The sequence below is a fragment of the Piliocolobus tephrosceles genome, chromosome X (genome assembly GCF_002776525.5).
Source record: "Piliocolobus tephrosceles isolate RC106 chromosome X, ASM277652v3, whole genome shotgun sequence".
Taxonomy (NCBI): Eukaryota; Metazoa; Chordata; class Mammalia; order Primates; family Cercopithecidae; genus Piliocolobus; species Piliocolobus tephrosceles.
Genome location: NC_045455.1, coordinates 83,734,239 through 83,757,989, shown reverse-complemented (window position 1 = coordinate 83,757,989; position 23,751 = coordinate 83,734,239). Strand labels below are relative to the sequence as shown.

Sequence of the window (23,751 nt, the reverse complement as noted above, 5' to 3'; positions counted from 1 at the left end):
AGAAAATCTCAGAGCCCTAAAACAGCGACAATTTAGAAACTGTATAACCTCTTTTTATTGTAATTTTTACAGAAACATAATTTAAAGCTTTTTGTTATCAGAGATATATTACATTATGCCAGTGGCAAAAGATGGGATTTATTTCCTCAGCATCCTTATTTTTAAATTTCTGTACATTTTTCCAAAATTTATAGTTTTGGAAAAGTGGTAAAACTTTTCTTCCTGAATTTTGTTTTAACTTTTAAAAACAAATACTGTTTACATCTTGCGTATCTTATATAACAAACATCTGCTTATAGATTCCAGTAAGAAAAGTAAGTTAAACAGTTGTATTATTTTCTCGTACTAAATAGACTGCGTAAGGTAAAAGTTAAGAATGATTGCCTTGTAGTCAAGTGGGAATGTGGAAGCTCTCGTTAGTTTTTTCTGATAATTCAGCAAATCTCTATTGAGCGCCTGCTATGTGTCAGGTACTATTCTGGATACTAGGGATAATAAAGCAAAACAAAAAAGTCCCTGTCCTGATGAGTCATACATTTTAGTGGGCGTGGAAGGCATAGAAAATGTTGAAAAATAAGTAAATTGTATAGTATGTTAGAAGAAGATACATACTATAAAGATAGATAAAGCTGGAAAGGTGTCAGAGAAAGTTGGGCAAGGAGATGTGATTTTTAGTCTAATAAGTAATTAGGAAGGCTTCACTGAGTCAGCTACATTTGATAAATGACCTAAAGCAAAAGGAGGGAGCGTAGGACTATCCTAGCGAAAGATCCCTAGTCTCTAAAAGGGGAGCGTGCTTGAAGTATTTGAGGAACAGGAAGTTAGTGCAACTGGAGTAGAGTGGATAGGAGAAGAGTAGTCGTAGATGAGATACAAAGGGAGGACCTCATAGACCTTTATAAGAACCTTACCTTTTACTCTGCATGATTTTTACTGGATAAACTACTGGAAGGCTTAAAGCAAAGGGTAACATGATCTGACTTTCTTTTTTTTTTTTGAGACAGTCTCACTCTGTTGCTCAGGCTGGAGTGCAGTGGCGCAATCTCGGCTCACTGCAGCCTCCACCTCCCAGGTTCGAGCGATTCTCCTGCCTCAGCCTCCTGAGTTGCTGGGACTGCAGGTGCGTACCACCATGCCCAGCTGATTTTTATATTTTTAGTAGAGACGGGGTTTCACCAAGTTGGTCTCAAACTCCTGACCTCAGGATCCACCCTCCTCGGCCTCCTAAAGTGCTGGAGTTATAGGTGTGAGCCACCATGTCCACCCTAATCTAACTTATTTTTGAAAAAATAATTCTAGCTATTTGTTGAGAGGGGTAAGGATGGGCGCAGAGAGACCGCTTAAGCTATTGCAGAAATACATGTGAGAGGTGGTTGCTTGGACCAGGGAAGTGGCAGTGGAATTGGTGGAAAGCAGTTGGACTCTGGAGTGTTTTGAAAGTGGCACCATTAGGAGTTGCTCAAGGATTAGATATAAAATGTGAAAGAGGAGGAGAATAACAATGGCTGTAAAGATTTTGCCTTAGCAACTGAAAGGATAGAGTTACTGTGTAACTACCAGAATTGAGAAGACCAAACATGGAGGGAAATGGAGAGTTTGGTTTTGGACGTTTGAAACTTGAGATGTAATAGTAGACAGCCAAGTGGAGGTGTTAGGTAGGCAGTTGGATATGCAAGTCTATACGCAGGTAAAGTATAGGCCAAATAAAACAGTTCACAAGTCATCGGCATATAGATGACTTGAAGGCCATGAAAAGGAGACTGAGAAAGAGCAACCAGAAAGTTAGGAATAAAGGCAGAATGAGATGTTGCATGCCAAGTGAAGATGGAGTTTCAGGGAATAGAAAATGACCAGCTGTGGAAGCTGCTTCTAATAGGTAAAGTAAAATGAGGACTGAGATTGGCCACTGGATTTAGCACTGCAGAAGACATTACTAACATTAATAAAAATAGCTCAATAGGTTGGTGGAGTGATACCCTGATTAGAATGCAATTAAAGAGCAGTTGAAGAGCAGGAGTTGGAGACACAGAATAGAGTCAATTCTTTTGGGAGTTGCCAGAAAGAAGCAGAGAGAGGGACATTGCTTGGAGAGGAAGTAGGATCAGAGTCTTGGTTTTGGCTTGTTTCAAGGTAGGAAAAAACCGTATCTTATGCTGATTCACATCGTTCAGTAGAGAAGGAAAAAATTGATCATGCAGGAGAGAGAGGAGGCATTTCCTGATCGTTGGCCTTGTAGGCAGCAGAGGGTATAGGAGCTAGTGCACAAATGATAGAAGAGGGCAAAGTGTAAGGATGCAGATGCTTGGAAGAAGGCAAAGTATAGGGCACAGATGCTGTGAGTGGATAGATATGAGGGTGGGAGCTTATCAGAGTTCTCTTTTGATTACTTCTGTTGTCTTAGTGCTAAGAGTATGAATGAGAAAGGAGGAGTTAGAGATTTGAGAACAGAGGGGACAGGATCGAGGAGAGCACCAAAACTAAGAAAGGCAGTTCTCAGGTGTGATTTCTAAAAACAATCTCTTTCATAAGAAAAATACTCTAAAATATAATTGCTTAAAATCAAGGATCTCATTTTTCAGGAACAAATATGAGTTGAAATCATTCTGTTGACTCTTAAGTGGAATTTTTTATTTTGTTTTTATATTTTGAGATAGGGTCTCACTGTGTTGTCCAGGCTGGAGTGCAGTGGCACTGTAATGGCTCACTGTAGCCTCAATCTCTTGGGCTCAAGCAATCCTCCCACCACGGCCTCCCAAGTAACTGGGACCACAAATGTGAGCTACCACTCTTGGCTAACTTTTTTTACTTTTTGTAGAGACGTGGGGGTCTCACTATGTTACCTAGGCTGGTCTCAAACTTCTGGCCTCAAGCAGTCCTCCTGCCTCAGCCTCCCAAAATGCTGGGAGTATAGGTATGAGCCACCATACTCAGCGAGTGAAGTTTTTATCGGTATGATATTTTGATACATGTCAAAAAATTTTCTGAAATTATATTACTTGTAGATTATATGAACTCATAAAAACTTACTGAATGATCTTGAATAATGTAGTTTTTGTACAGAGAGTAGTTGTAGTTGTTGAATTCAGTATCATCCTATGTGGTTTTTATGATAATATTCTACCTTTATTTGTTCAGGGCTCTGTGTGACACTCCAGGTGTGGATCCAAAACTTATTTCTAGAATTTGGGTTTATAATCACTATAGATGGATCATATGGAAACTGGCAGCTATGGAATGTGCCTTTCCTAAGGAATTTGCTAATAGATGCCTAAGCCCGGAAAGGGTGCTTCTTCAACTAAAATACAGGCAAGTTTAAAGCATTGCCTTATGTAATCAGGTACTGCAGTATGGTTAAGGTTTCTGTGTAATCTGTGACTTCCATGTCAAAATGTTGCACAAGCCAGTTGTCAGTGACAGTTGCCATCCCACACTGCTGTTCTCTTGTCATCCCTAGCCCCCATTTAAGAGAGATCACACAGTCATGCATTGCTTGCTTCCCTCTTTCCCCACCCGCTCCTTATCCTCTTGACGTATGAGAAGAATATGAGTTATTAATTTGATCCAATATTTGGGGATTGCTAATAAAGCATTTTTGCATTTTATTTTTTGCTTTTTAAAAAGAGTTCATATTTTAACAATATGAAACTATATGGCTAGTTACAAAATTTTAAATTCTCAGTATTTCTTAGATAAATTCAGTTTTTATTCTCAGTTATTCAGTGACTTGTTTAAACAGTGGAATTCTAGAGTCACACTTCCTAAAATATGCATTTTTGTGTTCACTTTTAGATATGATATGGAAATTGATAGAAGCAGAAGATCAGCTATCAAAAAGATAATGGAAAGGGATGACACAGCTGCAAAAACACTTGTTCTCTGTGTTTCTGACGTAATTTCATTGAGTGCAAATACATCTGAAACTTCTAGCAATAAAACTAGTAGTGCAGATACCCAAAAAGTGGCCATTATTGAACTTACAGATGGGTGGTATGCTGTTAAAGCCCAGTTAGATCCTCCCCTCTTAGCTATCTTAAAGAATGGCAGACTGACAGTTGGTCAGAAGATTATTCTTCATGGAGCAGAACTGGTGGGCTCTCCTGACGCCTGTACACCTCTTGAAGCCCCAGAATCTCTTATGTTAAAGGTAAATTAATTTGCATTCTTGGTACAAATCAGTCACTGATTCAGTTAAATTCTAGAGGTTTTACATTCAAATTTTAAATACTTATTAAGGATGCTCAATTTCTTAAATATACTGATAATTTTAGTATAAAAAGCATATTCTTCAAACAGTTAAAGTTTTTGTGCAGTTTTTGGGAGGGCCAGAGATCTTTCTTGAGAAATAATGCATTTCCAATTAAAAAGCAAAAGTAAATTTGCACCATTTGATTTTGGTATCTGTAACTTGCTGCCCTCTTGTTCTCATAGCTTTGCTTTGATCAGATCCCTATTCTACTCTGGATTAGAGAATTATATTTTAGTACTTCTCAAATATGTAATAAATACACTTTTCATCTCTGTAGATTTTAAACTACAAAACAGGACTTTGTCATATTGAATGGTCTGCAGTATTGCTATCTGAAATTACTGATAATATTGTACATTCAGATTCACTTAAGAGGTAACCTTGCAGAGAATTTACTTCTCTGGTATTCTTTATCACTCTAAAGAGAACATTTTATAAATTAAACATTTTTAAGGTAAAGATGTGTTTCGTTTGGCATTAGTTCCATGTTGGATTGATTGCTTTTTACTGAAAGCATTCCATTAAGCTGAAACAGTCTTTTGTTTTATGTTGCTTAGAATGTCAAGCTTGCAGTGGCTTTCATTTTCTTGCTTTTTGTTTTGTTTTGTTTTGTTTTTCATCAAATCAATGCATGTGCATAATTTGGAAACTCAACTTTAATATAAGACATATGACCAAAAAAAGCAGTTGCTAGCACAACCCTCCCCACCCTCATTCATGGTCCCAAGAGGCAATCATTTCCAGTCCCTTTGACTATTTTTTAGCTTGTTCTCCTGTCTTCTTTCTCTCTTCAGTTTAGAGAGCAACTGTTAACTTCCTGCTATGGCAAATGAGGATTTCAGTCTCCAACACTGCAACATATTTCTCTACCCTCTTCCCCATCTTCCCTCTACTAATACAGCATGATTTTTGGTGAAATCTGTATTCCATGTATACATTATAATGACAAAAAAATATTTTTTGCTATTTAATACCTAATATACTATGATCACATTTCCTTTCTTTACAGCTTACTGCTTTCCATGGAGTTATTAACTGTCCTTTTCATTTCTCTTAATTTTCTGTGTCCTTACACAGGAGCTATAAAAATCCTGCCCAATATGTTAAAATTGCTCCATTGGTTCCATTTCTGTTTCTTAGAGAACCCCTGGACCTTTTTATATTCTTACTACATTCTGAAGTGCTCATTTTCTTCTTCTTTTTTTTTTTTTTTTTTTTTCCTGAGACAGAGTCTCATTCTGTCGCCCAGGCTGGAGTGCCGTGGCACGATCTTGGCTCACTGCCAGCTCCGCCTCCCGGGTTCACGCCATTCTCCTGCCTCAGCCTCCCGAGTAGCTGGGACTACAGGCGCCTGCCACCACGCCTGGCTAATTTTTTTCTTTGTATTTTTTAGTAAAGGTGGGGTTTCACCGTGTTAGCCAGGGTGGTCTCGATCTCCTGACCTCGTGATCTGCCCGCTTCGGCCTCCCAAAGTGCTGGGATTACAGTCATGAGCCACCGTGTCCTTCCCGAAGTGCTCATTTTCTATGTGTGCCATACAGCTTTCATTCTGTAAATTATTCTAACCTCTTTTCTGTGTTAGAAACCCCATTTCCTGGTTTTCATATCATCTTTCTAGAATATTTCCCCTAGTTTTAAGGGCCCACAACTCTCAGAGGCTTCTTGTGGAAAGGAGCATGCAGCTTTTTGACATCTTAGGGTAAGATTGGCTGGATATAGAATTCTAGGTTGAAATAATTTCTTCAGAATTTTTAAGACATTTCTTTTATCTTCTTTAGTATAGCTCCTGCTAATTTCAGTGCATTCTTTTTTTTTTTTTTGTACAGATGAGGTCTCTCTATGTTGCCTAGGCCGGTCTTGAACTTCTAGGCTCAAATGGTCTTCACACTTCAGCCTCCCAGAGTGCTGGGATTACAGGCATGAACCACTGCACCTGGCCCATGGTGCTATTTTTATCTTCAGTCATTCATTATGTACCCTGGTTTTAAGAAATTAAGATTGTTTTGTCTTTATTTTTATTTATTTATTTATTTTTAAGACAAAGTTTCGTTCTTGTCACCCAGGCTGGGGTGCAATGGCGTGATCTCGGCTCACTGCAACCTCTGCCTCTCGGGTTCAAGTGATTCTCCTGCCTCAGCCTTCCGAGTATCTGGGATTACAGGTGCCTGCCACCACACCCAGCCAAATTTTGTATTTTTAGTAGAGACAGGGTTTCACCATATTGACCAGGCTGATCTCAAACTCCTGACCTTAGGCGATCCACCTGCCTCAGCCTCCCAAAGTGCTGGGATTACAGGCGTGAGCCACCGCGCCTGGCCTGTTTTGTCTTTAAATTTCACAGTAAGGTACTTTGATGTATTTTTTTTTTTTTTTTTTTTTTTTTTACTTTTTTTTTTCCTTTAATTCTTGGCCCAGATGCTTACTGGCACTTACTCTAGAAACACATCATCCTTCATTGAGTTGTGGGAAATTTTCTTTAAGTGGTTCTTTTATAATTTCCCTCCATTTTTTTCTCTACTTTTTTCTGGAACTCCTGATGTTTGGACACTAGGCCTCCTACATTGTTCCTCTAATTTTCTTGTCTTTTCTCCTACTTTCTATTTCGTTACCTTTTTTAATTCTCACTTCTGGGATGGTTTTTAATTTTTTCTGCTAATTCTTTTTATTAATATGCCATGTTTTATAGATTTGTCTTTAAATATTTTTACATAATTTTATAACAAAATACAAAACAATTCCTAAAAATTTAGAAAGTCAATTGAAAGCAAAGAACTTAAGTGTATTTTCAATTAGAGCATAATCATACCAAGAAACTATTTGAAGTAACTTTAAAAATGTTTTATGTCCTTAGTGGTGTATTCCCCAAGAACAACAGCAGCAACAATAACTATAAAATGAAACAAAATCTTAAGCTATTCTTAGTCATCATGTTGTTGGTGGTAGTGTTGGTATTCCTATTCTGAAGTTATAGTGGATATGAAGTATGTTGAAATATCCTTTTACACTCTTTTATGTGTATTTGTTGTATGTGAGTAATTATATGATTATAGAGAACAGGGCCCTTTTTATCGGAGAAAGGTACAGATGTGAGATTGAAGTAAAGGAAAACTTGCAGTTCTGCATTTGTATTGGAAATATCATTATGAACTCGAGATCTATATTATCTTTAAAAAATACATGCTGGCTGGGTGCGGTGGCTCACGCCTATAATCCCAGCACTTTGAGAGGCCAAGGTGAGTGGATCACTTGAGGTCAGGAGTTCAAGACCAGCCTGGCCAACATGGTGAAACCCTGTCTCTACTAAAAATATAAAACTTAGCCGGGCATGATGGCATGCTCCTGTAGTCCCAGCTACTGGGGAGGCTGAGGTGGGAGAATCACTTGAACCTGAGATACAGAGGTTGCAGTGAGCCAAGATCACACCATTGCACTCCAGCCTGGGCAACAAAGTGAGACCCTGTCTCAAAGAAAAAACAAACAAACAAAAAAACATGCCTACTGGTTTCGTCTATCAAAAAGAACAACAACAAAAAAATGAACAATCCAGTAGTACTGAGTATCCCTAGTTCTCAGACTGTTTTCTAAGTACCATTTTCTCTTAAAAAGATGCAAGGTGTCTTGAAGAAATGTCTGAGTCCGGATTCAGGGGACGATATATATGAATCTGGAAAGTCTTGACATACCAGAAAAAAACTAAGCATCAAACACTACTAGTGTCATGTCAAAACGACTCAGGAGTGTACTAGAATAGATTCTTACTGATCAGAGATAAAATAATTTGAGCATCAGAAAGGATAATAACAGGCTGGGCACGGTGGCCCACACTTGTGATCCCAAGATTTTGGGAGGCCAAGGTGGGCAGATCACTTGGGTTCAGGAGTTCGAGACCAGTCTGGCCAACATGGTGAAACCCCATCTCTACTAAAAAATACAAAAATTAGGCCTGGAGGCAGGTGTCTGTAATCCCAGCTACTTGGGAGTCTGAGGCAAGGAGAATTGCTTCAACCCAGGAAGCAGAGGTTGTAGTGAGCCAAGATCGTGCCGCTGCACTCCAGCCTGGGTGACAGAGCAAGATTCCATTGCAAAGAAAAAAAAAAAGGATAATAACAAAAAATTGAAATTCGTAACAAATGATACCTCTACTCTCATTGTTTTAAAAACTAAAGCCCAGGCACAGTGGCTCACGCGTGTAATCACAGTACTTTGGGAGACTAAGGTGGGCAGATTGCTTGCATTCAGGAGTGTGAGACCAGCCTGGTCAACATGACAAAACCACATCTCTACAAAAAATACAAAAATTAACCAGGTGTCATGGTATGCATGGGCCTGTAGTCCCAGCTACTTGAGAAGCCGTGGTGGGAGGATGACCTGAGCCTAGGAGGCAGAGGTTGCAGTGAGTTGAGATCGTGCTACTGCACTTCAGCCTGGGTGACAAGGCCAGACCCAGCCTCAAAAAAACAACAAAGACTAAGTAAAAGGAGAAAAAAATCAAGCATTTATCTTTCTTCTCTTATGTGATCTATATATTGGGACCCTTAAGTAGATCAGGGGAAGTTTCTGTTTATAAAAATGTTTCAACAAATAAGGAATAATAGAATTAAAATATAACCATTTCGCAACCCTCAAATTAGGGTTGTCTTTTCTTCTAATTCTTTGTTTTTTGAGACGGGGTCTTGCACTGTTGCCCAGGCTGGAGTGCTGTGGCACGATCTTGGCTCACTGCAACCCCCTCCTCCCAGATTCAAACCATTCTCCTGCCTCAGCCTGAGCCTCCTGAGTAGCTGGGATTACAAGCATCCACCACCACACCTGGCTAATTTTTTTGTATTTTTAGTAGAGACAGGGCTTCACTATGTTGGCTAAGCTGGTGTCAAACTCCTGACCTCGTGATCCACCTGCCTTGGCCTCCCAAAGTGCTGAGATCACAGGCTTGAGCTACTGTGCCCAGCCCTTTTCTAATTCTTAAAGTGAATTTGTGTCTACCAGCATAATTTTCAAGAGACCTTTATTATTCCCTAAATGTTTTTCTCTCTTTGTGACATTCAGTTCTTGTTTCCTAGATACAGTATCTTCTTATCTTTCTAAAGCTAATGATTAATGTTTTGTTTTCATTTTCGTTTTTTCTGCTTCCTGCATTTTTTTTTTTTTAATGAAAACCTTTCTCTGTTTGAGTCTCTCAGGTTAGAGACTTTCCTCAGTGGTGATCATTGACTGATCCACAAGTTGTATGTGTGGTGAGGCTTGTCAGCTCATAGGGTAGTAATGTGGTGATTTAGTTAACTAGGAGACCCTCAAATATCAGTGACTGTTCCAAGAATTGAGCAGAGTAAGGAAATTAATAGGGAGAGTCATTTTCAGCATAAAAATTTTATTTTAGTTTTGTTTTCAATAATAGCATCTCACCCCCACCCTGGCTGCGTCTGCTTAGTGTTCCAGAGTCCACGGTATGTATGGTTCAGCCCTCCAGAAAGTAAAGTCTCCTGCATTTCTTTTTTTTTTTTTTTTTTTTTTTTAATGCTGCAGCAAGAATAGGGTCCTGGGTTCTTTTTTAGTATGAGGGAGGGACAGCCACCTGGCTACTTGGGATAGGAAAGAAAATCTGGTGTTTCAACTACTTTTGTACAAAATGTCAACCATTTTTTCCTATTTTCAGCCCCACCATATGCTCCAGCCTTCACAAGGTACTTGTGAAGAAATTGCCTCCAATTTCTGCATGTTTTCCTTTAATTATTTTGTTTCATATTAACTCCTTACAACAAGTTTGGTGGCTGAATAACCTTGGGCAAGTTGTATAGTTTCTCACATGCACTTTAGTTTTATCGTCATCTGTAAAATGGAGATGAGTCTTAGGACTATTGTGAAGAAAATTTGTTTTTCTTTTTCTTTTTCTTTTTTTTTTTTTTGGAGACGGAGGTGCACTCTGTCACCCAGGCTGGAGTGCAGTAGCACAATCTCAGCTCACTGCACCCTCTGCCTCCAGGTTCAAGCAGTTCTCCTGCCTCAGCCTCCCAAGTAGCCGGGATTACAGGCGCCCACCACCTCACCTGGCTACGTTTTTTTTTTTTTTTTAAGTAGAGACAGGGTTTCGCCAGGCTGATCTCGAATGATCTCGAACTCCTGACCTCAGGTGATGCGCCTGCCTCAGCCTCCCAAAGTGTTGGGATTACAGGCGTGAGCCACCTTGCCTGGCCAAAGATTAATTGTTAATATACATAAAGTGCTTAACACTATGCCAGGTACCTTAGTAAGTGTTCAATGAATATTTGCTCTCTGTGTTAACCATAATCATTCTCAGGCTGCTTTGTCATTTACTCATTCCACAAATTCTTAGCTTCTAAAATTTTGGTGATGCCTCACTTCTTATTCTCTCTAGTTGCCTTTGTCCATTTGTCCCTGTAGGTTTTTTAGGAAGCTTGGGTGAATAAGTGTATTTTAAACTATTATGTTTAAATTGAAGTTCCTTTTTTCGGTTTTCTAATAGAAACATTTAAATAGCATTAAAAACTTGTAGCAGTATAAACAATATGTTTGAGAAGTACTCTCTTTTGAAAATATTTTCACTTTGATACATTTTTTACTTACTGTCTTACTAATCTTCCTAAGACTTTTTAAAGTGAATATTTTTAAGGCAGTTCTAAAAGAATGAAAACTTATGATATCTGTAATAGAATTGAATACATATTTAACTCCTAAATCCATATATTTATTAATTTGTCCAGATTTCTGCTAACAGTACTCGGCCTGCTCGCTGGTATACCAAACTTGGATTCTTTCCTGACCCTAGACCTTTTCCTCTGCCCTTATCATCACTTTTCAGTGATGGAGGAAATGTTGGTTGTGTTGATGTAATTATTCAAAGAGCATACCCTATACAGGTATGATATATTCTTGAAACTTATATATTTCTTTCTTTTGATAAACTTTATTTTTTTGTTTGTTTGTTTGTTGTGACGGAGTTTCGGTCTCTTGCCCAGGCTGGAGTGCAATGGCGTGATCTTGGCTCACTGCAACCTCCACCTCCTGGGTTCAAGTGATTCTCCTCCCTCACCCTCTCAAGTAGCTGAGATTACAGGCATGCGCCACCCCACCCGGATAATTTTGTGTTTTTGGTAGAGACGGAGTTTCACCATATTGGTCAGGCTGATCTCAAACTCCTGACCTCAGGTGATCCACTAACCTCAGTCTCCCAAAATTCTGGGATTACAGGCGTGAGCCACTGTGCCTGACCTGATACAATTAATTTGAAAGTTATATATATGACTTTTTTGGTGTGTGTAACACATTGTTACAGTGGATGGAGAAGACATCGTCTGGATTATACATATTTCGCAATGAAAGAGAGGAAGAAAAGGAAGCAGCAAAATATGTGGAGGCCCAACAAAAGAGACTGGAAGCCTTATTCACTAAAATTCAAGAGGAATTTGAAGAACATGAAGGTAAAATAGTTATATGGTACACATTTTTATTTCTAATATAAGAACAAAGTTTTAGAGACTTTCAATTTAACATTTTTAATGAGTAAATTGTTTTTATTTTGAGTAATAAATTGACTTTATTTTTTAGTATCTGGAGTATTCTTTTTTGGTATTAGAGAAAGAATAGCAGTAAAGGACAGAAATATCAGATTATTTTTCCCTAAGCCATTTGTAATATTTTTCCTGAATTCTTACCTATATTATGTGACTTTTGCATTTTTGTCATTGTAGTTATTAGTTTTCATGTGTTATGATGCCTGGAACTAGGACCTATTGTGGTGTCAATTTTAATATTAAAAATCGTGGTGTTTTTATGTTTATATGACATAAATTTTATTTTTTCATATCTCCCTTTTGTTGTTGCTGAAGATTTTGTGTTTTTCTTCATTTCCTAATGATTTATATGGCAGATATAACATGTTCTATAGAACTTATAGTTCCATAGTTATCTGCAGAAATTATTGCTCCTTATATTCTATTTGCTTAAAATTATCACTAGATCATACTATTTTCATAAATAAGTGATTATGAAATCATTTACAGGCATACCTCAGAGATACTGTGGATTTGGTTATAGACCACCACATTAAAGCAAATATTACAGTAGAGCACATCACATGAATATTTTGGCTTCCCAGAGCATACAAAAGTAATGTTTACACTATAGCGTAATCTCTTAAATGTGTGGTAGTAGCATTGTGTCTTAAAAAAACAATGTACATACCTTAATATACTTTATTGCTAAGAAATGCTAATGATCATCTGAGATTTCAGTGAATTGTAATATTTTTGCTGGTGGAGGATCTTTCCTCGTTGTTGATGCCTGCCGAATGATCAGAGTGGTAGTTGCTGAAGGTTGGGGCGGTTGTGGCAATTTCTTAAAATAAGACAAGGGCATTTGCAACATTGATTGACTTTTCCTTTCATGAAAGATTTCTCTGTAGCATGCAATGCTGTTTGATAGCATTTTATCCATGGTAGAACTACTTTCATAATTGGAGTCAATTCTATCAAACTCTGCTTTATCAGAGTATTATGTAATATTCTAAATCCTTTGTTGTCATTTCAACAGTATTCACAGCACCTTCACCAGGAGTAGATTCCTTCTCAAGAAACTACTTTCTTTGCTCATCCATAAGAAGCAGCTCTGTATTAATCTGTTCTCACACTGCTATAAGGAATACCTGAGACTGGGTAATTTCTAAAGGAAAGAAGCTTAATTGACTCACAGTTCCACTTGGCTGAGGAGGCCTCAGGAAACTTACAACCATGGCAGAAGGCAAAGGAGAAACAAATACCTTTTTCATAAGGTGGCAGAAGAGAGAGTGCAGGGTAAACTGCCACTTTTAAGCCATGAGATCTCTTGAGAACACCCTCACTAGCACAAGAATAGCATGGAGGAAACCACCCCCATGATCCAGTCACCTATCACCAGATCTCTCCCACAACACATGGGGATTACAATTTGAGATGAGATTTGGGTAGGGACACAGAGCCAAACCATATCATTCTGCCCCGGACTCTCCCAAATCTCATGTCCTTTCCACATTTCAAAACCAATCATGCCTTCCCAACAGTCCCCGAAATTCTTAACTAATTCCAGCATTAACTCAAAAATTAAAGTCCAAAGTCTTCATCTGAGACAAGACAAATCTCTTCCATCTATGAGCCTGTAAAATCAAAAGCAAATTCATTACTTCCAAGATACAGTGGGGGTGGCCGGGCGCGGTGGCTCAAGCCTGTAATCCCAGCACTTTGGGAGGCCGAAACGGGCGGATCACGAGGTCAGGAGATCGAGACCATCCTGGCTAACACGGTGAAACCCCGTCTCTACTAAAGACTACAAAAAACTAGCCGGGTGAGGTGGCGGCGCCTGTAGTCCCAGCTACCCGCGTGGCTGAGGCAGGAGAATGGCGTGAACCCGGGAGGCGGAGCTTGCAGTGAGCTGAGATCCAGCCACAGCACTCCAGCCTGGGTGACAGAGTGAGACTCCGTCTCAAAAAAAAAAAAAAAAAGATACAATGGGGGTACAGGTATTGGGTAAATGCTCCCATCTCAAGTGGGAGAAATTGGCCAAAACAGAGGGACTACAGTCCCCGTGCAAGTCTGAAATCTAGCCAGGAAATCATTGAATCTTTTTTTTTCTTTTTGAGACAGGGTCTCGCTCTGTTGTCCAGGCTAGAGTGCAGTGGAGAGATATTGGCTCACTGCAGCCTCTGCCTCCTGTTTCAAGCAATTCTCATGCCTCAGCCTCCCAAGTAGCTGGGATTGCACGTGTACACCACCATGCCCAGCTAATTTTTGTATTTTTAGTAGAGATGGGGTTTCGCCATGTTGGCCAGGCTGGTCTTAAACTCCTAGCGTCGCTGGGTGTGGTCTCACGCTTGTAATCCCACCACTTTGGGAGGCTGAGGTGGGCAGATCATGAGGTCAGGAGTTCAAGACCAGCCTGGCCAACATGGTGAAACCCTGTTTCTATGAAAAATACAAAAATTAGCTGGGCGTGGTGGCACGCATCTGTAATCCCAGCTACTTGGGAGGCTGAGGCAGGAGAATCGCTTGAACCTGGGAGGCGGAGGTTGCAGTGAGCCAAAATCGCACCACTACACTCCAGCCTGGGCAACAAAGCAAGATTCTGTCTCAAAAAATAAATAAATAAATAATAAAATAAAAAAATAAACTCCTAGCCTCAAGTGAGCCATCGCACCCAGGCCAGTCATTAAAGCTCTGAAATCTCCTTTGACTCCATGTCTTACATCCAGGGCATGCTGAATAAGGGGTGGTTTCCCATGGCCTTGGGCAGCTCTGCCCCTTTGGCTCTGCAGGCTACAGCCCCTGCATCTGCTTTCATGGGCTGCCATTGAGTGACAGCCACACAGTGCAGGCTGTCAGTGGAGGATGATGGCCCTCTTCTCACAGCTTCACTGGGCAGTTCCCCAGTGAGGACTCTTGGGGGTGGCTCCAACCCCACATTTCTCTCCCAATTTCCCTCTCACACTGTGCTAACAGAGGTTCTCTATGAGGTCTCTGCCCCAGCAGCAGACTACTGCGTGGACATCCTGGCACTTCCATACATCCTCTGAAATCTAGGCAGAGGCTCCCACAGCTCACCTCTTGTCTTCTGCACACCCACAGGCCCGACACCACATGGAGGCCACCAAGGCTTGGGGCTTGCACCGTCTCAAGCAATGGCCTGATCTGTACCTTGGCCGTTTTTATCAATGGCTGGAGCTAGAGCAAGTGGGATGCAGGGTGCCATGTCCCATGGCTGCACAGAGCAGTGGGGCCTTGGGCCCAGCACACAAAACCATTTTTCCCTCCTAGGTCTCCAGGCCTGTGATAGAAGGGCCTGCTGCGAAGATCTCTAACATGCCTTGGAGACACTGTCTCCATTGTCTTGGCTATTAACATTTGTCTCCTTGTTACTTATGCAAACTTCTGCAGATGGCTTGAATTCTTTCCCAGGAAATGGATTTTTCTTTTCTATTTCATGGTCGGGCTGCAGATTTTCCAAACTTTTATGCTCTGCTTCCCTTTTAAATATAAGTTCCAATTTCAAACCGTCTCTTTGTGAACACGTATGACTGTGTGTTTCTAGGAAAAAACCACATCACACCTTGAACACTTTGCTGCTTAGAAATTTCTTCCACAGGATACCCTAAATCATCTCTCTCAAGTTTTACATTCCATGGATCTCTAGCTAAGGGGCAAAATTCCACTAGTCTCTTTGCTCTAAAGCATAGCAAAAGTGACCTTTGCTTCAGTTCCCAATAAGATCCTCATCTCCATCTGAGACCACCGCAGCCTGACTTCGTTGTCCATATCACTGTCAGAATTTTGGTCAAAACCATTCAACAAGTCTCTAGGGAGTTCCAGACTTTCCCACATCTTCCTGTCTTCTTCCAAGCCCTCCAAACTGTTCCAGTCTCTGCCTGTTATCTAGTTCCAAAGTCACTTCCACATTTTCAGGTTATTGTTATAGCAGTCCCCACTCCTGGTACCAATTCTCTTTATTAGTTCATCCTCATACTGCTATAAAAATACCTGAGACTGGGTAATTTGTAAAGGAAAAAGGTTTAATTGATTCACAGTTGCACATGGCTGGGGAGGCCTCAGGAAACTTACCATCGTAGTGGAAGATTAAGGAGAAGCAAATACCTTCTTCACAGGGTGGCAGGAAAGAGAGTAAGGGGGAACTCTCACTTTTAAGCCATCAGATCTCTTGAGAACTCCCTCACTATCACGGAACAGCATGAGGGAAACTGCCCCCGTGATCCAGTCACCTCCCACCAGGTCCGTCCCTTGACGTGAGGATTACAGTTCAAAATGAGATTTATGAAGCTCCTCATCATTTAAGTTTTAATGTGACATTGCAGTAATTCAGTCACATCTTCAGGCTTTACTTCTAATTCTAGTTCTCTTGCTATTTCCACCACATATGCAGTTACTTCCTCCACTGAAGTCTTAAACCCCCTCCAAAGTCATCCATGAGGGTTGGAATCAACTTCTGGTAAACTTGTTATTGTTGATATTTTGTCTTCCCATGAAACACTAATGTTCTTAATGGTATCTAGAATGGTGAATCCTTTCTGAAAGGTTTCAATTCACTTTACCCGTATCTATCGGAGAAATCACTATAGCAGCTATTCTTTATAAGACATGTTTCTTAAATAATAAGACTTGAAAGTTGAAATGACTCCATGATCCATGGGCCACAGAATGGATATTGTGTTAGGAGGCATGAAAATAACATTAATCACTCTATACATCTCTGTCAGAGCTCTGTGACAGAAACGTGAAGTGAGCGCATACTGTTGCAAAAATGGCACCAATAGGCTTCCTCAACATAGTTTCCACAAACCTTCAATTTGTGTTTAAAAAAAAAAAGCAGTATCTGTGAGACTCAATAAAGTGAAATACATTAAAACAAAGATACCTATGCTTAACTCACATATTACTGTAACTAAATTCTGTATGAATTTTTTTTTTTTTCTTTTAAACCATGAGTACACTAGTTTCAAAATTTCCTAGAAAACTTACAGCAGGCCGGGTGTCATGGATCACATCTATAATCCCAACAGTTTGGGAGTCCAAGGTGGGTGGATCAGTTGTGGTCAGGAGTTTTGAGACCAGCCTGGCCAATATGGTGAAACTCTGTCTCTACCAAAAATGCAAAAATTAGCTGGGCGTGTTGGCATGTGCCTGTAATCCCAGCTACTCGGGAGGCTGAGACAGGAGAATCACTTGAACCCAGGAGACAGAGGTTGCAATGAGCCGAGATCACACCACTGCACTCCAACTTGGGTGACAAGTTGAGACCCTGTCTCAAAAAAAAAAAAAAAAGAGAAAAAACTTTTAGCAGATATATAGTCTTTTATTTTTAAACCTCCCTTCTGTGGGTGTTTTATGCTTGATTCTTTAGTTTTAGTTACTTTAAATTTACAGTTTAGTGAATTAATGATCCTTTTTTTTTTCTTAGAAAACACAGCAAAACCATATTTACCATCACATGCACTAACAAGACAGCAAGTTCGTGCTCTGCAAGATGGTGCAGAGCTTTACGAAGCAGTGAAGAATGCAGCAGACCCAGCTTACCTTGAGGTGAGAGAGTAACAGGACATATAATGAGGCTTGATGATTATTCAAGGTGGGAAGCTGTTTTAGACTCTCTGGCCATCATGGGAAGGAGTATGTTGAAATACTGCATTTCTCAAAAGGGATGTGTACATTTCTGGGATTTTCGGTGATGTGCCAAACCAGTGTGGTGGTACGTTTTCAACTCTATACCAAGTAGAGGATGGGAGGGTTCTAGAATTTTATATATTAAATAAATTTGGTTTAAAATACAGGCAAAACTTGTTTGTTTTATTTTTGTCCCTCCTGTACTCTGAAGCAAAAAAAACTTTTTTATTTTTAAGATAAAACAAATATCTGCAAAGTAATGGCTTAGTTTCCATGTTCTTAGCTGTTTCTCAAGTCCTATCTGGAGCATACTTGATAATCCTCTACCCTAAGGGTACTTCGGTAGAAATGTTTCAGAAGCTCTAAATTGTTAGAAGTAGCATAGGCTTTAGAATCGTGGCACTCTCATTTGATTAACAAAGTAAATGAGAATAAAATAGCTGGCCGGGCACGGTGGCTCACGCCTGTAATCCCAGCATTTTGGGAGGCCGAGGCGGGCAGAATACCTGAGGTCGGGAGTTCGTGACCAGCCTGGCCAACATGGTGAAACCCCGTCTCTACTAAAAATACAAAATTAGCCAGGCGTGGTGCGCATGCCTATGATCCCAGCTACTCGGGAGGCTGAGACAGGAGAATTGCTTGAATCCGAGAGGCAGAAGTTGCAGTGAGCCCAGGTCATGCCATTGCACTGCAGCCTGGGCAACAAGAGCAAAACTCCGTCTCAAAAAAAAAAGCTATTAAATGGGCATAAAATATTGTTTTAGGATCAAATAAATAATCTATATAAAAGTTCCATATAAATGTTAGTTACTATTATTAGAACATAATTTTATATATTAAGCTACCTCCTAAATATTTAGATGGTAGATACCTAAAAAAATTCAAATTCTAAGATTAGTTTGTTAGATAGGAAGGAGCAAATATTTTACCAAAACTACTGGTTGTTAATTGATTAATTTCATTTACTTCCTGACTTAATAAATCTTGTGAATATAGCCTTGAATTTCTTAAATAGTGGGACTACAAAATAAACAATATTTCATCAGTAATGTAAGCAGTGCTGTACTGAGTAAAATTCCCTCCTGTTCTGAAATGTTACAATTTGGGTTCTCCCTGTGAGAAGTGAGTCCAGTTTTAAAACTTGTGAGTATACTTGCTGTAGGTCTGAAAATGAAGGCTTTATGATTCTTTCTTGAAAAATTATTTGCCTCTATCTTTTATAATGTTATTTGTCAAAGCTTGTGCATTCTATGTATCATCATGAAGACAGCTTTAATTTCATCCACAGAATTTAACAATTTTTTTTGTGTGGACATAAGGGAGCAGAATGAGAGTTGGAGTAGGGCCTTGCCCAGCCACTCTGTAACTGGACAAGAAATGTATTTCTTAGGACTTCATTTCCACCTTCTATCAAGGGAAAACCTAAGAGTAGGTTATCTTTAGGGTTCTAAGTGCCTATGAGTCTATGAGATTTTACTTTTTTAAAGTTATGTTTGTAATTCTTTGAGGAGAACATAGGCATCCATTTTTAAAACAGTCCTGTTAGAATTTGTTTTCAGTAACAATGTTGAATGTTGGCCTTCTGAAATCAGGTTTTACAACAAAATGGTTTAAACACTGCCTGCATATTTAGAATCTCTATACCTCCATAAGATACAGAGATTGGATAGTCTCCCTTCCCAGTATAGATTAGGATATTAAGATGTATAATATCCTAAAGTGTAGCAGCAGTCTGGTATGTTACATGTCTAAATTCCATTTCCTGTTTTATTTGTTTATTGATTTGTCTGTTTATTTTTGTTACACTGGGTAAGATTCCCAAGAGGTACAGGTAGAAATTTGCTAAAGTGAGTAGGACAGAAGTGTAGAGGCAAACATAAAAGTATGTTTAGTACATATATGTTTTAAATTGTGTCTACTATTTAACAGTTAATGAAATTATACTCCCAGGGCTAAGAATCAGAGTTCTGGGGCCAACCTCTGCCTATGTGGTTTGTGCAAATTAGTTGTTCTCTTTGTGCCTCAGTTTTACCTGCAACATGGAAACAATGATATTACCTACCTCATGGATTGTTGTGAAGATTAAATGAATTAGTACATTTACTACACATAAATCTATTTCTCAAAATAATGAGCATTCAAATGTTAGCCATCTGTAATGCAGCTAGTGATGATTATGATTATTAGAGTATATTTATAATTGGAGGATCATTTTTGCCTTAGGGAAACAGAATTATTAACAGTTTGAGGCACCTGAGAATACTATGTGAGAAACTGATTACATTAACCACACCCTGAAGATGAGCTCTAATTTTGTTGTATTTGTCCCGTTTAAAGCGATCCGGTTACAATGATGGGACTTTTTTGTTTTAATTGCTTTTTATTCCAATATCTTAAATGGTCACAGGGTTATTTCAGTGAAGAGCAGTTAAGAGCCTTGAATAATCACAGGCAAATGTTGAATGATAAGAAACAAGCTCAGATCCAGTTGGAAATCAGGAAGGCCATGGAATCTGCTGAACAAAAGGAACAAGGTTTATCAAGAGATGTCACAACCATGTGGAAGTTGCGTATTGTAAGCTATTCAAAAAAAGAAAAAGATTCAGGTGAGTGTGTAAATGCTTTGTTTTTATCAGTTTTATTAAGTTAAAAAATGGCCTTACTAACAAAATGATTATAAATCCAGATAAAGTACAAAGTTAGTTTATAACAGAGAAGCAAAAACCACCAACGCCTACAAAGAGACAATATAAAAGATGATCTGTGTTTATTTTGAAATAAAAATTTAAATGATAATCACTTCTTCCATTGCATCTTTCTCTAAACAGTTATTTTGAGTATTTGGCGTCCATCATCAGATTTATATTCTCTGTTAACAGAAGGAAAGAGATATAGAATTTATCATCTTGCAACTTCAAAATCTAAAAGTAAATCTGGAAGAGCTAACATACAGTTAGCAGCGACAAAAAAAACTCAGTATCAACAACTACCGGTACAAACCTTTCAGTGTGATTTTTCAGTTTTGATAAGTGCTTGTTAGTTTTTGGAATCTCCATATATTGAATTTTTATTTTGTTTTCTGTAGGTTTCAGATGAAATTTTATTTCAGGTTTACCAGCCACGGGAGCCCCTTCACTTCAGCAAATTTTTAGATCCAGACTTTCAGCCCTCTTGTTCTGAGGTGGACCTAATAGGATTTGTAGTTTCTGTTGTGAAAAAAACAGGTAATGCACAATGTATTTAATTTTTTTGTTTATTCTTTTGAAAAACATTGTCTTTTAAAATATCTTATGATTAGTTGGAGCTACCAGTTGGCAAATTTGCTAGCTAGTGATCTGAAAGTAAGCCTCTTGGAACCTCAGATTTTTAATGAAAAGCAATTCGATATTATTTCAGGGGTAACAGTTTACATCCCAGTCTGTGCTACTTAGTTTTATAGAAACTGTCCTTAATTTTATTTTCTGCAATTTATGTTTTCTTACTATTTCTAATGTATGTGTTTATCCCATTGTGATGTTATATTGATGTCCTCAATTTATTGCTTTGGCCATCACTCTACTTCTCATTGTACAGGACTGTTTATTATCTCAGAGTCAGGCTTTTATTTTATTGAATATATGGTCTTACTAAGTTCAACAGCATGAACCTATTGTGAAGAATTCAAGAGTTTTCTTCTATTTGTTGAGTTTTGTTTTCTTAGGAATTTTGTTCTTTCTCTTTTGCTTTCTTGAATTTTCTCATTTTTAAAATGTGTTTGTGTTTGGTTAGTTATGTTTTAGTGCTTTGTGGGGTTTTCTTTGACTATATTATATTAGTAAGCCACATTGTTCCCATGCCGTTTTATTTCATCTTGATCATATTTGGGTGACTCTTTTCACACATTTTATTGTTATTATAGAAGGTGGATAACTTTTATTTAATTCATTGATATTTATTTAATGACTGTTATGTACCAGACACTGTTTTAAGTGCTGGGTACATAGCAATTAACAAAACAGATAGAATCCCTACCCTCGTAGAGCTTACATTATGAGTTTGGGGGAGAAAGAGTACAAACAAAGAAATAAATAACATACATGTGTATAGTTTTTTTTAGTGCTCAGAAAAAAAAGATTAAGTGGGTGGGAGGGTAATGTTAGGGAAGAGAGAGGGATGTAATTTTAGATTGAGAGGTGAGGAGAGAGACCTTCCTGGAAGGTTGACATTTGAGTGAAACTTGAAGGAGTTGAGTGAGTGAGGTGAGGCATGTGGCCGTGTGGGGAAGAGCTTTCCAGGCAATTACAAAGGTCGTGGTGCAGCAGGATCATGCCTAGTGTACCATTGAGCACTGGCAGAGACCAGAGAGTGAGAAGTAACAGCCAGGGACAGAGGCAGTGAAGAGCCAGGTTGTGTGGGGGTCCCTGGGTGAACTGTAACTTCCTGTGATGACAGGACGTCACAGGAAGATTCCAGGTGGGGGGACACAGTCTGACAGGTTTTCACAGGATCATTCAGGCCGCTGTGTTGAGAATAGGCTGTAGGGGGCGCAAGAGTACAGACAAGCCATTTGGAGGCTCTTTCAAGCACTTATGCAAAAGATGAAGATGAACCAAACAAAAGCAGTGTAAGTGGTGAGAAGCAGTCAGATTCTTGTTGTATTTTGAAGGTAGGGGGACAGTGCAGGATGGTCTGAGCATTGGGAAGAATGGAACTGCCACTTAGAAGGAAAGACTGAAAGAAAAGCAAGTCTTTGGGGAAGTTCAGGAGCTCAGTTTTAGACAGTTAAGTTTTAGATGCTTATTAGGCATCTAAGTAGAAACGTCTGCTTGATGGTTACATAGGAGTCTGTTCAGAGGAATGGCTGGATATGAATTTGGGAGTCATCAACATACAGGGGACATTTTTTTTTTTGAGACGGGGTCTTGCTCTGTCGCCAGGCTGGAGTGCAGTGGCACAATGTCGGCTCACTGCAAGCTCCACTTCCCGGGTTCACGCCATTCTTCTGCCTCAGCCTCTGGAGTAGCTGGGACTACAGGCGCCCGCCACCACGCCTGGCTAATTTTTTTTGTATGTTTAGTAGAGTTGGGGTTTCGCCATGTTAGCCAGGATGGTCTCAATCTCCTGACCTCGTGATCCACCGCCTCGACCTCCCAAAGTGCTGGGATTACAGGCGTGAGCCACTGCGCCCGGCCGGCCATACAGGGGACATTTAAAGCCATGAGACTGGCTGAAGTCACTGTGGGCATGGGAGTAGATAGAGAGGGAAGAGATCGAAGACCTGATTGAAGCTTTTTGTACTTAGAAGCAGGGAAATATAAATATAAATGTCAATATAGGAATCAGTAAAAGAAATAGAGGAATGGCCAGAGAGGTTGGAGGAATGCTGGAAAGAGTGAGGTATGCTGAAAGCCAAGAGAAAAAAAAATTGTCGAGTAGTGAGAGTGGTTAAGTCTGCCCAATGCTATTTCATAGAATTGATAATGAAGTGAGGACCAAGAATTGATCATTGGCTCTAACACCGTGGAGGAGCACTTTCAGTGGACTGAAGTGGCGCAAAGGAAATGGAGGGAAAGGAGGAATGATAGTGAATATAGGTATTTCGAGGATTTTTGCTTTAAGAGAAGAAGAGAAATTAATCAGTAGCCGGAAGGGGAATTGGGATCAAGAGAACATTTGCTTTTTCAGATGAAAGTGCTAATAGCATACTGATGAGATACTGTATACTAATGAGAAAGATCCTATAAAGAAGGTAAAATGCAAGATGGAAGCAAAGCAGAAACAGCTGCAGGGCACTGTTCTCAGATACTGTGTGCTACAGTCTCTAGAGGCTCTGTTCAGATTGGCCTTAGCTAGCAGTAGAGACTGTTGATCTGTAATCACAGGAAAAAAGAGTAAAGTATGTAGGTACAGATACCAGTGGAAGAGTTGATATACAAGAGGAAACTTGTGACGGACCTCTTTTGATTGCTTCTGTTTCCTCGCTGAAACAGGGCACAAAATCATCAGCTGAGAGTCAGAATGAAGAAAAGGGGGTCAGGCACGGTGGCTCATGCCTGTAATCCCCACACTTTGGGAGGCCGAGGCGGGTGGATCATGAGGTCAGGAGATCGAGACCATCCTGGCTAACATAGTGAAACCCCTTCTCTACTAAAAATACAAATAAATTAGCTGGGCGTGGTGGCAGTCGTCTGTAGTCCCAGCTACTCGGGAGGCTGAGGCAGAATGGCGTGAACCCAGGAAGCAGAGCTTGCAGTGAGCTGAGATCCGGCCACTGCACTCCAGAGTACGAGAGAGAGCGAGACTCCTTCTCAAAAAAAAAAAAAAGAAGAAGAAGAAGAAGAAGAAGAAAGAGGAGGAGGAGGAGGAGGA

General features: G+C 39.6%; 2 protein-coding genes across 3 annotated transcripts in view; one reads left to right on the top strand and one right to left on the bottom strand.

Moving 5' to 3' along the window:
• The window catches only part of BRCA2 (BRCA2 DNA repair associated), an 88,920-nt gene that overhangs the window by 54,657 nt on the left and 10,512 nt on the right, over window positions 1–23,751 (top strand). The window contains exons 17-24 of one of the 2 annotated variants that reach the window (XM_023208782.1): window positions 3,136–3,306; window positions 3,790–4,144; window positions 10,966–11,121; window positions 11,538–11,682; window positions 17,201–17,322; window positions 19,811–20,009; window positions 20,283–20,395; window positions 20,489–20,627. In XM_023208782.1, coding sequence (XP_023064550.1) covers window positions 3,136–3,306; window positions 3,790–4,144; window positions 10,966–11,121; window positions 11,538–11,682; window positions 17,201–17,322; window positions 19,811–20,009; window positions 20,283–20,395; window positions 20,489–20,627 — 1,400 coding nt within the window. Of the gene's footprint in view, window positions 1–3,135; window positions 3,307–3,789; window positions 4,145–10,965; window positions 11,122–11,537; window positions 11,683–17,200; window positions 17,323–19,810; window positions 20,010–20,231; window positions 20,396–20,488; window positions 20,628–23,751 lie in introns of both variants that reach the window. The other variant, XM_023208781.1, reaches the window with a different exon arrangement.
• Window positions 20,195–23,751, bottom strand: part of N4BP2L1 (NEDD4 binding protein 2 like 1) — a 42,899-nt gene continuing 39,342 nt past the window's right edge. Inside the window, exons 6-7 of the transcript XR_004228682.1 lie at window positions 20,404–20,609; window positions 20,195–20,272 (exon numbers count right to left, since the gene is read on the bottom strand). The gene's annotated coding sequence lies outside the window, so the exon portion shown is untranslated. The remainder of the gene's footprint in view (window positions 20,273–20,403; window positions 20,610–23,751) is intronic.